This window comes from Antrostomus carolinensis, unplaced genomic scaffold, assembly GCF_000700745.2.
Source record: "Antrostomus carolinensis isolate BGI_N321 unplaced genomic scaffold, ASM70074v2 scaffold2670, whole genome shotgun sequence".
In the NCBI taxonomy this organism is placed as follows: Eukaryota; Metazoa; Chordata; class Aves; order Caprimulgiformes; family Caprimulgidae; genus Antrostomus; species Antrostomus carolinensis.
The window spans coordinates 36,303-53,314 of record NW_010288875.1 but is presented as its reverse complement, the minus strand read 5'-3'; the positions used below and the strand labels follow the sequence as shown (position 1 = coordinate 53,314).

Sequence of the window (17,012 nt, the reverse complement as noted above, 5' to 3'; positions counted from 1 at the left end):
AAAAGATGCAACATACACAAAAATCAACAGATGTTTCATCTTTAGTGAAATGTTCCTGCCAAGAGTTAATTCACATCTTCTTTTAGTGTGCCAGTCAGTTGAGATTCAAAGAGGTCTGTGTTGAAAACACAGCCTCCAGGAACTGGGGAGAGATGGCATGAAGTTGCTCAGTGGGCTTGAACACAACCTCCCAAATATACAAAACAAGGGAGACATTGTTTTTTGCCTGTGGTTACCACAGTCACATTAGTATTGCCAGTGTCATATTTGGGGATTCACTATGCTGAAATCCTTGATCACTTGCCCCTGTTCATGCCAGTGGCATGGATACTTACTGACTGATCCAGAGCAATTTGAGGAGACCCAGTACCTGAGATACTGCTGCTGAAGGAAAACTACAGCCTGACAAATAACTGCATGGAAGTACATTTAAGTCAGGTATTTATTTTAAACAATGTTCATGCCCAACAAAGCACTCTGGTGTTAAAAGCAAATTTTTGAAAATCATGTTCTGATATTATTACAAAATTTGTACTGTGTAAAATTTCCAATTTAAAAAAAAAAAACATCAAAGAGGACTAACTTGCAAAATCTCCTATAAGCATGCAAGATTATTTCCTGATTTTTGTTTCTTTCTGTCTAAAACTGGAATCCTACAGATGTACTTTCTGCATTGGCTTCAAAGAAAAGAAATGCACTACTACAAAGGGCTGCTTTTTTTCTTTTTTTTCCCTATATATACACAAAAGGCTGGGCAATCCTTAGAGTCAGATACTCAAGCTAATAGCAACATTCACGTAGTCTGTTAGTTTAGCAAACATTCCTGAGCTAATTTGCCTAGAATATCTTTGCAAAACAAACAACTTCAAAATGGTGTAAGCAGTCAAAATAAAGTACTTCAAACATTTGGATTAATTTTATCACAGATGGCAGGAATTTGCTAGTAAGGTTATTTGTACATTCTCAGGCAATACTATTCAGGCATAACTCTGGAACAAAGACAAATCTAAGTTATTTTCATTATCTTTTAAGACAGTTCAAATGGCATTTATTTGCCTTCTTACTCAGGTCTAGCCCTTTAAATGGTGTTCCAGTTTTAGAGGAGAAAGGCTATAAAACACGGGTGCTTCACTACAATACCATAGCTGGCACCTCTCAGAGGCACAGGAAAAGAATATTCATTGAGTAAGTAACATATTATAAATTACAATCGAGATTAAATTCTCCCAGGGAGAAGAGAAGGTAACTTGTCATTTGAAGTGTTGTGAGTTTCTGAGAGTGGACTAGGAGTTTAGAGGGTATAATGATATCATTAAGAAATGCCCTTGCAAACCAAGCAAATTTATACTGCGCTGTTTCTTGAAAACCACAGGAACTCTTTATTGTTCTGTCAGCAGCAGTTCAAAGAGCTATGTGACCCCATTAACATTCACTCAGGCATGTATAACAAATTGAAGAGGGAAAATTTCTTGAATAGTTAATTATATTTGGGGTGTTTGAATAGCTAACGCTGTTAGCCATGTGGGCTTAGCCCCACAAAATGCACACCTTACATATCTGGTTTACCTCACAGTTTTATTTATCTTTTAACATATAGAGGAGAAAGCAATATCAAAGGTAGAGGAAGAGCAGGGAGGAAGAGAAGAGGAAAAAGCTAGATAATGGTCAGCTGATTTGATGGCCATGGCTGAACTGATCTATTATTCACAGTAGTTCTGCTATGAGCAGAAGTAGTTATTGGATGACCAGAAGACCCTTTGAACTCACATAGCAGGGACTGGAGAGGAATATGTGGGCTGATGCAGTATAAGCTTAAGCTAGAATCTTGCAGAGAAACAGGGTTTCTCTCAGTTTCAACAAAAGGCAGTTCTTCTGGTCAAACTATTTATTTATCACTGTGTTAAAAGCTGTGGGTTTCTTCCTGAAAACTTTGACTTTTCATAGAAAAGCTTAATTGAAGAGATTCTGCTGCATTATCTGTCCAGGACTGCAGCTTGGCTGTTTTCTGCTTTCTTAGTCCTTTGTCAGTCCTGTTGTCCAAGGGGCTCTTCTACACATGATGCCAAATGATGACAGGCAGTCTCCATGCTGCAATGATTGTTGACTCAGCTTAAATGAAGACAGTGGCCAGCAACAAAAATTGAGGTTTGCCTGCTTGATTTTGAGTGCAAAAGTTCTCTTTTTGATAAAAAATTTAGAATTTGTCTGAAAATACAAAGGGTTAATTTTTTGCATAGTAAAATAATTAACTTTTTTTTCAGAGGGAGTGAGTAGTAGATACTGGCCCAATGTTAGCAGAAAGCTCAGTTACATTGATTAGTTAAGTCAGAAGCTTTCTCTGTACCAATTCACTAATTTCAGTTACAGTACAGATTCAGAAATCCTTACCTCTTTAGAACTGTCCCCTTGCAGCTTTCCTCATGCTTAGCAATACGTTTGATAAATGATATCAAATTATATGATAAAGGAAAGGACCATCACAAGGAGGTTAATGCTGTCTGTGCTATACTGAGGAGATGTTATTTCCTCAGAAACTTTTAAGTTCAGCTTCTCTGTATTTGTTAATGAAGCCAATGAAAGTTAGGATTGCCAGTGGGACTCTTCATTAACCAAACACAGAAGTTAAAAGAGGACACTAATTACTGCAGATGTCCATTTATATAAGCATTCCCACCAACCCACCAGAAACCATTTCTTCCAGACACTGAGCACATGTGCTACTGAGCACAATTCTACTAATTCAAAGCTGCTTCTAAATTCTCTTGGAAAATAGAATAAGATTTATATTACCCTGTAAGCCTAGGTAAGCTTCAATTCTATTTTCAGTTTATTAAATGTTCTACTGTTATCCTCCATAATTCTTAAACAGCAATCAAGTATTTTGCTTATCACATACATATTCATGCTTCTGCCTTTCTTCTGAAAAACTGTCAATTTGATGACATTCTAAATGTATCTGCTATTTGAAGAATATTTGCATTGTAATTGTATTTGTATTAGCTATGCTTTTTTTTTTTTACCTGCATTTTCATTGCATGTAGATTAGAGTTGATTAGAAAGCCTCCTCCAAAATGGAAATTATTTTTATTACACTTTGGCCATGCTTTAAACTGGATCTACTGCAAACAGTTTGAAACAGTGGGAGTGTGCTCAGAGTGAAAAGCAGAATGCACATTCAAATGGTCTAATACGTGTCTTCCAGAAAGGGATGTTAAACACATCCTGAAAGAATCATAGGAAGGTTTGACTTACAGGGCCATACAGCTACTGGAGGAATTTCCACTGAAATGCTTTTTTACTCAGAAAACACCCAGTAGTTAAAATAAAATCTTAGTGGAGGTCAAGGGGTAGAGAGGAGTGGAGAGGGAAGTAGGATTAATATTTCATTTGATGTTTTCATCTTTCCTTGGAAGACTGTGATGTTTGAGATATTTCACATGTGACATTTTTTCATCAAGGAACCCCTGCTGTTCAGGAATGCTTGTCTCAAATGTTAAGCTCTGCACAGTTAAGAAGAGACATAAAAATGTTTGAGGAAAAGAACAGAATGCTTCAAGATCTCTAGACGAGAAATGCTCAGATGTTGAAGGATTTTTTCCACTAGCCTGGAAAACTGTTATGAAGTGGAAAATCACCTCCTGCCATGGAGTAATAGGTGTGGAATAACAGCTTTCCTCAAGGCAATGGCAAAAGTACCATTCACATCAGTTGAGACTTCAGCTCAACCTTACTGAAAACATTGTGGTCTCTTTTGACCATATTGATCATACACATATTGATCATACAAATATATTTGACCATACAAACATGTATGACCATACAAAGCATTGAGGAATTTATAAGTTGCTTTGTTTAGGAGGAGATAATAATAATAGAGGAGGCTTTAAAGAGAATTGTTATGTGTGGTAGAAAAGTACAGTTTTTCTGCACATAATAGGAGTCAAAACACAAGCAAGTAAACTTTACTCAAAATCATTGCCTTTCTGCAGAATTCTAAAATGTCAGTGTCTGCAGGTCTTTGTTAAAAACTTGCACCAGAAATGATTACTTTGCCTAGAGCAGCAGAGTGGACAGTGTGAATCCAAATTCCTCACGAGAGCCCTCTCCTGTATCCACACAAGCCAAACTTCTGGCTCTTGCACGGCAGCAGGCAGGGACCCACTGCCAGTTCCACTAATGCAGCACATCCTTGAAGGTGTGTGCTAAAAAGGGGACTGTGAGATGGAGGTGTAAGAGGACAATTGACCTTACACTGCTGCTGCTGTTTTCCCAGGGGATGTGGATTCCAGTCCTACAGTTGTTAGTGAGGCTCCAGCATGAATCATCTCCTAAAGAAAGCAAAGTCTTTATCTACCTGTGCCACATATCAGTGTCACATGTTGTCACTCCTCTTGCTCTGACTTCCTCCGTCTCCCTGCCCACATGTACCTCCATTGCCACTCCATATCTCAAACAAAATAATACCCATTCCACCTTTGTCAACACGTAGCTCTCACCAAAATGTCACTACTCCTCTATGTTTCTGGTCTAGTTTTGTATATACAGTCCCTTTTATATTTTTGCATAATTGCTTTATGTGTTTCTCATAGCAAGAAGGTATCTGTAGTAATCACTCTTTTCAGGAAGCTTTCACTCAATTTCCATGCTAAAAAGGAAAAGGATTTTTGGATTGTAAAAGAAGTTAAACAGTTATTACAGATGCATCACTCCTGAAGTTCTGTGAAATTACTGAGAACAGGGATAATGTACATTAATACAAGTACATTTGGCCACATTCACATTTTTGAGAGGAAGAAAGGTTCAAGATGCAACATGAGCTACTTATGTATATGTTGGTGGGAAGGTTTGAGCAAGGCTGGTGTTAACCCTAGCTGCCTTTTCACTAGCTACCAATAAGAAACAGCTGCTTTCTGCTCCAAGCAGACTTATTGCAATAAACTTTCCTGTTTCCTTGCAGGGCTGAAAGAGTATTTGCTTCCTGTCTAATTCCTATCAGCAACTCGATGAGTCCTTTTCTGAAATGTAATAACAAGCATTAAAAAAAGGCATTCCACTTAACATATCCAGCCCCTTGGGCTGCCCACATTACAGCTTATCCTTTACTCACAGCCAAAAGCCCCAAAGCCTCCAACTGGCAAACATGGCTGGGCTGATCAGTTCTACTAAGCAGTTAATTCTGATATTCAAGTGACAAATGTAACTCCACAGCCTGCTATGCTTTTCTTTTTCCTTGTTCCAGCCAACTCCCTAGAGATGATAGGCACACAATGAGCATAGGCCTTCCCTTGCAGAGAGCAAAATCTGTTTACCTTTATTTTATATATAATGAGTCAACCCGTTTTCTCATCTCCTAAAATTACAAAGGCACCCTCACTGACAGCTCAGACAGTACTCACTCTACATATCACAACAGCTGTTGGAGACAGATAACATGAGCATTTCTGGAATCATTCAAACTGACCTTCTTTCAATGGATACAAAGTGCTCATCATTAGCAGTGACTTCATGTTCAGCAGTTCAACAAAGGTCTCTAACATGAAGCACATTCTAATACAGAGGAAAAAAATAACTAGAGAACAGATTTGGGAACTTTTGAGACAACATTTAATGGAAAAAATTATATGCTTTTTATGTGCACATCTTGGAAATGGTTTTATCCATGTATCTGTGTAAATATTCAAACTTACATTTTATACAAATTGTGAACTGAAATCAATAAAGTTGGGGTTTTTTTGCTACAGATGTTTGGGACAGCCTATTGCATCTTATAACATCTGCTAAATTCTGATTTGTAGACATTTTTCAGATGCTGAACGTCATTAGGTCTTGAATCTGTCTCTTTTCAGAAACAGTTAAATCATTCTTACTGGGAGAAGTTCTCTATTTCCTTCAGAGACCAGATTTGTCCCTCTTTGTAGGTAAACCCATGTTTATATAGCTAATTTTGCCTCTGAGTCTGAGTTATTAGCAGGTCTTCTAGAGTTATTTGCAGGGACCCTAATTTGGGAAGCTACAACATGGACATATCATCACACTATGATTATAATACAAGAATATCCTGCTTTTATATTCTGAGGAAATTGCCTGTCCTCTGGTAGGCCACTGCTAAAGAAAAGGTTATCCATTCTCAAGGTCCCAGCCTAGAATATCCTTTTTCTTCAATTTCTCTATCCTGGGAAGTACAACAACAAGACTTTTGTACAAAATTAAAAATCTAAATATTTCCTTAATTTTTTACAAGTCTTTAAATTCTGGACACAAAAAAAGAAAAAAACAGTCTGCCTTCAAGTAGGTTTCTTTCTAAAGGAGGAAGGGAAAGATGGACTGATTTTCAGCTGCGATAAATCAGCACTACTCTGCAGGTGTGCACAGAGCCCCTTCCAGTTATACTAGCCCAGCAACTGGCCTCAGCTGTCTGCTGATGTTTTTCAACCTGAAAGACTGAAGAACAGTCGAACAAGCAAAATAAGTGACTTCTGAGTCTTCATTTAGTCTCCCAGAAATAAATAGCTTTAGACTTTACAATGAAGGGCTTTTTACAATATGTGCTAAGGCTCTTTTTACTTACTCTTGTCCAAGCCAGCAAATACACGTGCCTGTATATGGTTTTACTTGCATAGCTTCTATTACTGAGGATTTGATCTTTTCTGCCCTCAGTAGGCAATGATGGAGAGCTCTCTATTGTTCTGTTAATACAACCTATTATAAATACCTGATGAGACACAGCAGCATCATAGGATATTTATAGCATAGACAGACTTGTCCCTACACTACAAATTTCTATAGAAAGGCTGAGCTACACTAAGTATTTTTAGAATGTTCTTCAGTTTGTTATGATGTGGATTCTCACTCACTTTAAATTCTCAAATAACATCAGTATTATGTTCAGAAACTCTATGGAAAGACTAGTTGTATCTTTACATACTATGTAAGGAATCTTATAGCCTGCATTCTTCACATGACTCAGAAAGAGTTCAACTCGAAGTACGAAGTAAGTCAAAGAGATCACATCTACCTTGGGTTTCAGAGTATAAATATGTTTAAGCAAAGAAATAAGTCAGTTCCTTACTCCAGAGTCTGAGCTGGTGAAAGAAAGACCAAGGTTGCATGACTGAGGGTCTGGCAAAATCTCCAGGTGCATGAAGACTGCCCTGGCTCTGTTCAGATCCCCAGTTTGACCATAACAAAAATTTGGTCATACCCGTTAACCCGGGTTATGCTGGTCTGAACTACTATTCCCTTATCTCAGCTTGATTTGAACTCTGAAAAAGCAAAAAAAATAACAATTAAGAAAGTGCCTCTTACCAATCATAATGAAATTGAATAGTAAATATTTTGATTTTCCAGATGAAAATTTTTGAAACATATTTTCAGATTTTTTTCAGAGAATTTTGGAAACATATTTCACTGTAATACTTCTATTCTGAAAACATAGCCTTGTTCTAGAAAAAATGTTTTTCACTGGAAAACTTTTATCAACTCTAAAAACTAATACTTTTCACTAAGATTTGGAAAAACAAACAAACAAAGAAATTAAACATTTGCCATAATATTGAACTACACTTTTTTTCCTTCAAGCTCTACATTCTAGTCTGCATTTTGAGCGTATTTTATATTTTACGTCTCCTGAAGCACAACAGGAAAAATATTAGATTGTATAAGATAGTGTGAAGAGACAAGTAATCTGCTGCTATAATTTAACTGACATTAAGTTTCTCAATCCCACATGATTACAGTAGAAGGGAATTTTTTTAAAAAAATAACTTATTTAAATCTACTGTGCATATTACAGATCAAAAAGCTTCACATAATTCTAAGCAGGTTGAGTTTTCCCTAATCTGGTATCTCATTCCAGATTTTGAAATGGGATAACCTCCAGTAATATTCAAATAAACCTGCTAGCTTGATTATCTGACTTGATCTCAACATCAGAGATATTCTGGGCAAATGTACCTTAAATAATTTTCTAAGGAAATCTTATATAAGTCTCCCTTATTTGAAGATTTTTTTTTTTCAGAAGAATTTTATCAGTACCAGTTTCTGATTAAGGTGTTCTTAAGTCAAGCATTACCGATTTCCTGTCATTTCCCACTCCTCCCAGAAACACTAGTTTCTAATTTTCACTGGATAATGATAAGCTGAAGATAATTTTAGAAAATAAAATAACTTTAATGGATCTCCTAATGGACGTTGTTGGTTATAACTTCTCTCAGGCTATTACTAAAGAAAATATGGGGACAAATCCCTGTTTGCTAATCTTGGTTGTCCCCTGTTGTTACTGCTATTTGCTGCAAAAATTGTGAAATTTGAATCAAGGCCCTATTGAACCCTAAAGATCACTCCTGCAGTGATTTATCATAGTCACAAAGTAGCACTGTTAAAAAAGGGCTTTTTTTTAACAGTTACTGTCCCCGCATATGTGAGTATAATTACATGTTACAAAATTATCAGAGAAAAAAAGAACATGTTAGCCTTTATATAAGGCAGTACTAGTTACACTGGAGTGCAAAACTAATCTTTAGGTCAGTTTTGAATCAAGCTTGCTGGTTTGTGCAGTAAACCACTCAGCTGAGTCTTGAGAGGAGATGACCTTCTGGCTTTGTTTTCACCACAGCAGAGGCAGGTGAGATCAAACTTTGTACTGGTCTGAAAGTTTTGGAATATTTCTGGATGCTGTTGGAGATGTTGCTGCATTTAAACTCAGAGCAGCAAGTTCCCCCAGACTTTTGCTGGGGGAATTTCTATATGGATACAAGCATACTTGAACACAAACTTCAGTACATAGCTCTGATGTGGCTAAGGTAGAAGCGAACAGTGGTTCTCTAGACTCATCAGTGGGAGCACCTTAAAATAAAAAATCCTGTCTGGAGGCAAAGCAACTACATCCTCTGAGCAAAACTCAACCAGCATTTAAAAAAAAAAAAAAAAAAAAAGAGTCTGGGCTTCGCCGGACACCGAGGCTATGTTCATGGTAACACACACACTTCAGCTGTAATTCCCATGTTTATTAGAGGTCTTCAAATGCAGGAGTCAGTAGCAAACATACTGTATACTAAGAAGGATTGTAGTGACCATGTTTTACTTGCTTTACCTGTTTCACGTTTGCAACATGCATTTCTTGACTTTGCCATTAGACTCTGATGCTTCTAAATTGTTACGCAAAATGCCAAAAGATCAGTCATTAATTGGCCACAATTAAATTGGATAGGATAATTACAAGACCGGCATGACACACAGAGAAGTATAACTTCACAGATGAAGACAACAGAGGGGAGAAATATGCTGTGAAAGGGAAAAGCTGTTCACATTAAAATAAGGATCAGAAGTCAAAACTCATCAAGTTACTGGCAAAATAGTTTGGTTTTGTATACATCTCTTTCCCCATCTTTCCATCACATGACAATCTTCTCTTTAATGTGTTAAAACTGAAAAGATCAGTAAGGTCTAGGAAGGAGTACAGCATGAGCTCAAAGCATACAGTAGCAATTGCCTTGTGATAAAAGAGCAGAGCTCATTAATCAGAGATGGTTAAGGCACCAAGAACTCATTTGTCCCTCTGCTGCTCTGGCAAAATGAGAATTGCCATACTGTACAAATACTTGTTTAGCATCTGGACAACTTTGGTTTAAATTTCAGATGTTGGGCTACTTTTAGGTCATTAAACAACATAACTGAGAAACAGAGTAGATGCCCTGTTGAGTTACAATGAATGATCTTGTGTGGTGCAATATATAGAGTACAAACAGAACAAAGAGTAGTATAGAGCAAAATGTGCTTTCAGACACATAGTAATGTGACTCATACTTCATCTCCCTGAACCTTTGCACACTTTACAGTATTTGGAACTGAGCATCCTGTATAACAGAACATATTAATCTCTGCAGCCAAGTCTATCGGATTTGACTAGTGTTGGTTTTGCAATACAGGATGACTTAACACATATGCACCTGTATAATGTTCTCTTCACTTAGTGATAAAACACTGCAGCAGCAATTTGAGGAATAAAATTAACTGAATAAAAATGCAAAAATAAATGGACTACCAATACATTAATTTGCTTAAAGCAATTTGAAAGTGAGAAAAAAATACCAAATGCATAAATTTTAATTATTAAGTACACTACTGTTTATTTTTTGAGCTCTATATTTCAGAAAGTGATGGTCTGAAGTACTGAATCAGACGACAGCTTAACAAAGCTATGGAAAAATGGTTCAGCTATGGCATTAAAATTACTGTTACAGACACGGAGGCTAGAAGTTTCTGGCTCGTATACCAACATAGGAACATATGGGTTCAATCCCACCAGAAACTGTAATAGAGAATTATTTTCCTTCCATCCATTTCACTAGACTTACACAGGACTTAATATGACCCAAAATCTCTTCTTAGAAAGGAGGACTGGAATAGCCATGTAATCTGCCTGTCAGAGGATCCATATATGCACCTTAGCTGTGAGAAATAACAAGGAGTTAAAACAATCTCAATTTTTTTCAGACATCATCATCTCATGAGAGTAGAACTTGACTTTTTCACTTTCAATGACCTCCCTGCACAATACCCAACTCATATTGTGACTCTACTTTTTCTGCATGTAGGTCTTGCCTGCATTTAAATTATGTTTTACATAAATTTTACATTAGGATAGCAGTAGTTCTTTTAAAATAATAATAGAACAAAGTCTTAATGAAGGTACTTCAACAACAATTAGAGCCAAAAATCCACCCTAAAAAAAAACCCCAACAACATTGCTTGCTAAATACATGCTCTATAAGCATGAATGACTTGCTTCTAAACCTGGTAAATCAGAGTGCAACATTCACAACTCCTATGACTCGTCAAGCCCACCAGTGGTTAGAAAAATCTAGGATACATTATCCCAATTTTTACTTTTTAGAGAGAAAATTATATTTCTATTTATTATGGAGAAGATGACAGTAATGTGACTTTAAATGAGAAATGAAGTGCCTACCCACCAACAAGAAAAGCAGCTTCCTTAAATTGCCCAGCACAGGATGTCAGGCTAATGACATCATCATAAGACCAGCTTTGGTACTTCCAGGCTTTGGTACTTCCAAACCATCTTGTTGCCAACTGCAAATAAAGTGGGGGTTCCTTCCAAATAATGGGGATGTCAAAGAAGAGCCTGTGAACAGGCACAATAGGAGAAACTGACTGCCACTGCTCAAAGCTGGAGCTGCCATAAGGTGGACATGTCCCATCATTCCATGCAGTAGGCAGACAACCTGATGGCGTCATGGCCAGAAATCAGATGGGAAGAAGGTTGGACTGGCCTCTTACTGGAGAGTTGGAAGTGCAAAATTTGGACAGGCACAAGGACACCTTGCTGGAATTTTATTTCCTTGTGAATGTCACTTGGCTTTCACTTCCTTTGGACTGGAGGGGTTTTTTGCACCACAGAATTTTATTCTGTGAAGGAAGGCAGATTAAGTGATAGTAAGCAGCAGGAGAAGATAAGGTATTATCCTAGGGACTAATTGCACAGTTGGGGGATTTTTTTTTTTGTTAGAATAGATGGAAATTTCCCACAAAGAGAAACACAGGCTTACAACTGCTGGCAGAATTTTCTAGCTCATACTTGAATAATAACATAAAGTAGAAATAATCATGATCTAATTGTAGACAATTTGTTAATCAAAAAATTAGCTGAACAAATTGTTCTTCCTAGTATATAAGTTAAAGTTAAAATACACACACAACAGGGAACATTATTCCTGAAGTATTTATGACTGCAGGATACCCGAAAAGTACTAAAAATAAAACAGGAAAACAATGACTTATAAAAATTTCTCCTTTTAAATATATAGTTATACAAAACATGTGGTCCTCAAGCAACTTGGTCTAATATTGAAGACAGCCCTGCTTTGAGCAGGGGGTTGGACAAGATGATTTCCAGGGGTCTTTCCAACCTAAATGGTCCTTGGATTCTATCAAATGCCCACAATTAATAAGTTTGTGTCAGACTACTTCAAGCCTAACAATCTTTCTCAGGTTTAACAGCAGAGATGGGTTTAGACTGTAGTGGACAGGGCTGAAGTCCTCTCTGAGCAACACAGTTTATCCTCATTCTCAGGTTGTCCCATCAGGCCTCAGCTGCCTTGTCCTCACTTCCCACCCAACCCTGTAACACCACATGGTTTTAGCTTCCTCCTATTGCAAGCACCAAGTGGATGTGCAGCCCCTGAACAATCTGAACCATAATGTATCAGGATCCTGTGTGACAAATGAGGGCAGTCAGAATGAGGGCATGACAGGGAGCCCGTCCTCTCTCTTCCTTATTTCCCTCTGACTCAAATGCATCCACATGAACATGACAGCACACTTCCATCTGCTGAGGGAGCTGCTGTCTTCTCCTGCCACCCTCTCTCTGCATATGGATGTGCTTGCATGTGGACTGCACACTCCAGAAGGCAGATGCTGCTGGATTTTAATCCATCTGAGTTCTCTGATGGATTAAACCTCAAAGCTGTAACTGTGCTTCTTAACGCTGCAGTAAGTAACACACACATTGGTTACACTGATTTACAGCTGAAATAAAAGTGAAAGACAGTCAAAATGAAACATCAAAAAAATCAATCTATGTTGTGAGTGGATGGGACACTAAAGCTTTCTGGATTATTTTCTCCCACCACCCTTCATCCTGCCCAGTGCCTGATGAGGCAAAAATCACCAGCTGCAGCAATAGAAGTTGCAGGTACACATATTACCCTCCACCTACCTGTAACCCTTCAATAGCCAGTTTGAGGATAGATGGAGTAAGCTTGGAGGCTTGCTTGAAGGAGAAGTTGCTCCAATCTATAATTAGAATGAATCCATTTATCTGAAGCTCCTGATCTTCAATGAGCACTTCCAACGACAGTAGGATAGCCCGAAGGATATCTATGAAGGAGTTCCTAAAGCCCAAGCAGAAAAAAAAAAAAAAAAATCAATGCTTGCAGTTATTCTCAAACCTCAAGGTACTCAGCTTTGCTGTAGATGGGGAATGAGCAAGAGGTGGGGATATATTCTGGTGGAATTCTTCTGAAAATAGAGTTGTTTCAGAGGTGTCACTAAAGCATTCGTGCTCTGAAACTCACGTTCCTCTGCTTGATGTGATAAGTCTTGCTCATTGGTGAATAAAATAAACCCTGAATTAAATATTTTAGATTCTTCTGGTATTCCTTACAATAGATTTTAGCTAAGCCATTTTGGGAAAATATTTCTCTGTGGTGAAATGAAACAGATTCAGACTAGCAGTTTAAATCCTTTGGATATACTTTACAGATTTTTTTTCTTTGGGTTTTTTCCCCCTCCTTTATTTCTATTAGAAAGAGGAAAATCAGAAAAGGAAATAATTTGGTACGATATTAATATCAATGGTATGGTTACAATTAGGCCCCCTGGCTTCCTGCTTGATTGGAGGGAATGATCCAAGATTTTGCATAATAAAGTTGGACTGTTGCTTTATTTCTGCAAACTAAATGCAATATGGAAAATAGCTCCATCCACTTAAAATGGGAACTCTTTATTAATTAGCAGCTACCAATAGGCTGTATGCAAAGCTTCTCTCAGCTCTGGGAGAACAATTAGAAACCTTGGAGGCCCTGGAGTAGATAGCAAGTGACAGAGAAGAAAATGTTGAAATGTTTTCTTTAATGTGAAAGTCTGCACTGAGAAGCCCAGGCCACTCTCTACTTCCATCTCATGCATTTTACAGAAGCAAGTTGGACACTTTAATGACTTATTCCATATTTACATCTGAGTAATCTGAATCAGGCCCTCTCATCAACTGTCCTTCCCACTAAGATGATTTACCAAAACCAGATTCTTTGAGAGAGCAACAAGTAAGAAAAGCTTCAGAAAGTACAGCTTAACCTTCCTTAAAATGAAATTGTAACATACTGCTATTGCAGTCTGCTTTACCTCAAAAATTTACATCAAAATTCTCAAATTTTGGTGAGGTCTGAGGTCTATTATAGGGAAGACTCCCACCATCTTCTCCCATGGAGATTTTAATTTAATCCTTTTCTGCTGTTTTCTTTAATTTAAAACAAGTTACCTAAGCCTACAAGACTACTGTTTCAAATTCTTCCTGAGAGGAAAAACCTATGTACAGTAAAAACAAACTTCTCTGCCATCAAGACCTCTACCCCTGAACAGAGGCAACACATGAAAAATTTTTACTGGAAGTAAATGGTGAAGTGTTTTCTCATTCTTTCTTCTCTCTCAGTAGATTTCGAGTGGAAATCTACTCTAAAGACAGAGTCCCTTGAAAAACCTGTTTCTGAACTGTGCATCTCTGCCTAAGTTAGAAGCTTCTCTGAAGTACAATTGCTCAGGCAACTTGCAATACATAAAGATATTTAACTTTGTTGCTGCTTGGTACCAGACCACCCTTCCCTCATTTCCAGTAACAGGACAAACTTGACCTTTTAAAATCGTATGGGGAAGCTGTGCTAAATGGACAAATGGAAGGAGTATTTTCCTTAGCAATGTAAGGTGAAGGCATACCAATTGGATTGGCAACTGACATTTCTTTTTATTCTAAATTTATTTCAAAATTAATATACTACCCATTGCTCAGCTGAAACAGGTGATGACAAACAGCAGCATCAGATTACTAGACTTTCAGTGATTAAAAAAATGATTACACCCCTAGATTACTCTACCCCAGCATCCCTATTCAAGGGGGTCAGCCTTCCACAAGGACTGCCCTGTGGAAGCTCGTAGAGGTGTGCAGTGGCTCCAAAAAGATCCCCACACACATGCCAGTCTTCTCCACTCTCTTGTTGGCATCAACACAGAATGATATTATCATTCATGGATGGGCTTTCTGGCTAGATCACAGAAGATGGACTAATCCAGAGCTTGATTTAACCCCACATTTGCAAACCTTGGAATGAACTAAATACTTGTTATTACTGAAAGTGTGAAAACAGTGATAGGAAATGGCTACATCCTTTTTTTTTTTTTGTGGAAAGAAGTTTTCTTAATAAAACATTTAAACTCATATTCATGATCCTGCTACCTCTGATGCTTTTAAAGGCTGTTTAATGATTTTAGTAGGGCTGTATGGAAATGATGCATACAAGGCATCTTCTGTAATCCACTTAAACTCTAAATCACAATGAAATATTCCATTTGACTGAGAGCAAAATCTTCCTCTTGGACTCCATGCTGAGGAATTCCAATTTTTATTTGGGTATCTACATGAATTACTAGGTCATCAAGCAATTACTGACCTGTACTTCCCTGTACTTTCAGTAATTATTTGCCTGGGAGATATAACACACAGTTTTACTTAGTGTGTAACTAATCTGGCTGTCCCCTGCCCAGATTCCCAGCCCCTATCCCAGCCCCCCCCCCATGTATTTGCAGTTTTAAGACATGATGTAGGAAATAACTCAAAGTGAACACAAAGAGGTTTTTCAGATGAGTACAAGGAGACATGAAAACAGTGCACAAGTCCTCCAGGTGGGCTGTTTGCAGGCACTCTGTTTTGTGAATGCAGGGTCTGGATAGAAATCAGACAGAGTGCCACTTGAGGCTGAAGCCCTCTGCTCCCTAATCTGGAGGCTTTGAGACAAATCATTCAGCTGTGTGACTGATTTGCATCCAAATAATTTTCTATGCACGAACACAGAAGCACTTTCTATTAGTCCATCTCTTTTGTTCCTTTGCTTAGCATTCCCTTCTCTCCTCCAACCCACCTCCCCACCAGTGTAACCCTCTCACACACCAAAAAAGTGAAATAAATTACTATTACACAAAGGGAAATGTGTAAGGTGCTTTAAGGATCCAGCATGGAGTCTGCTGAAGTGAGTCACTAATGAGTTACAAAAGATTTGCACGAGCCCCAGAAAGACAAAAAGGAGGAGGGAGGGAGAGGGTCTATCTGCCTTGGCTGAATGGAAAGGTACCACAAAAGAGGCTATTCAAATATCCTTTGGAAAATGGGAAGTTAGCCCAACAGAAGCTAGTGGTAAGGAACAATAATGTAAAACAAAAATGAAGATGGTTTAGCTGAGGGATTTGGTGGGGAGATTAGCCAAAGGCATAACATGAAAATAAATAAGAAGAAATTACTTAATTATAAGAAGCGTAAGCAGGCTGTGAGAGAATCAAAAGGCTCAGTGGAGTACCAGGGTGCAATGGGAACAATTAAAGAGGATAAAGACATTGTAGGAAAATTAAATGATCTATTTGCATGTCTCTGCCACCAGTCATTTTGAAGAGATACATGGATAATAAAGCTGAGGGACTGTTGAAAAATAAGGAGTCAAATAAGATACACTGCAAGAAAGTGATACACTTTAGAGAAGATAACATCAGTAAAGGCTTTTGACATTATTCTCTCTGAAAGTTAAGCATAGACTCTGTTTTAGGCATGTTAGTTAAATTAGTTGGATTATTCAGATGGTTAGTACTGGCAGCTGAAGCCATTAAGATTGTCTGGTAGTAAGCAAAACCAAATTGCCACTAAAAATACTGACCGTCTCACAAGATAGCAGGCTAACAAAGTCTGGACCAGTGTCATTATCCTGGCAGTTGCACACAACTCAGCTTAACATCCTTAAGTCAGTATGCTGTAAGAGCCTCCCTCCTGTAATACTTAAAAGGTGTCTTAGTTAAATGCAAATGCAGATAAAAGGGGTTTCTTTACTTGCTATGAAAAGTCTTGGGATACCAAGTCAAAGAATTTATTGCCTTTTAAAAGTAACAAAGAGGTGACACTACATCATCATATTTAACATAAGATAACAAAAGACTAAGCAATATAAAACTGGTTTCATTAAGCCTGTTTGAACACCTAAGGAGAGAAGATGGTATAGTACACCACAGCCAAAGGTGAATAACATTTATCAAGCTGCAAACATGGCATAGATATCAATCAGGTAAGAGATCACACCTCACTTTTTTCCCTCCCCACACAGTAAAACATCAGCGGAGAGTAGAAATGCATACTTAGCTTCTAGAGGGGGGAGTGTTGTTACTGCCCTGCAAGGAGCATTCCT

At 37.8% G+C, this 17,012-nt stretch overlaps 1 protein-coding gene across 1 annotated transcript in view; it reads right to left on the bottom strand.

Annotated features, from left to right (window-relative positions):
• Positions 1-12,736: 12,736 nt before the first annotated feature.
• The window catches only part of LOC104524851 (clavesin-1), a gene marked incomplete at its 3' end in the record, with an annotated part of 28,913 nt that continues 24,637 nt past the window's right edge, over positions 12,737-17,012 (bottom strand). The window contains exon 2 of the mRNA XM_010167851.1: positions 12,737-12,911. Coding sequence (XP_010166153.1) covers positions 12,737-12,911 — 175 coding nt within the window. The remainder of the gene's footprint in view (positions 12,912-17,012) is intronic.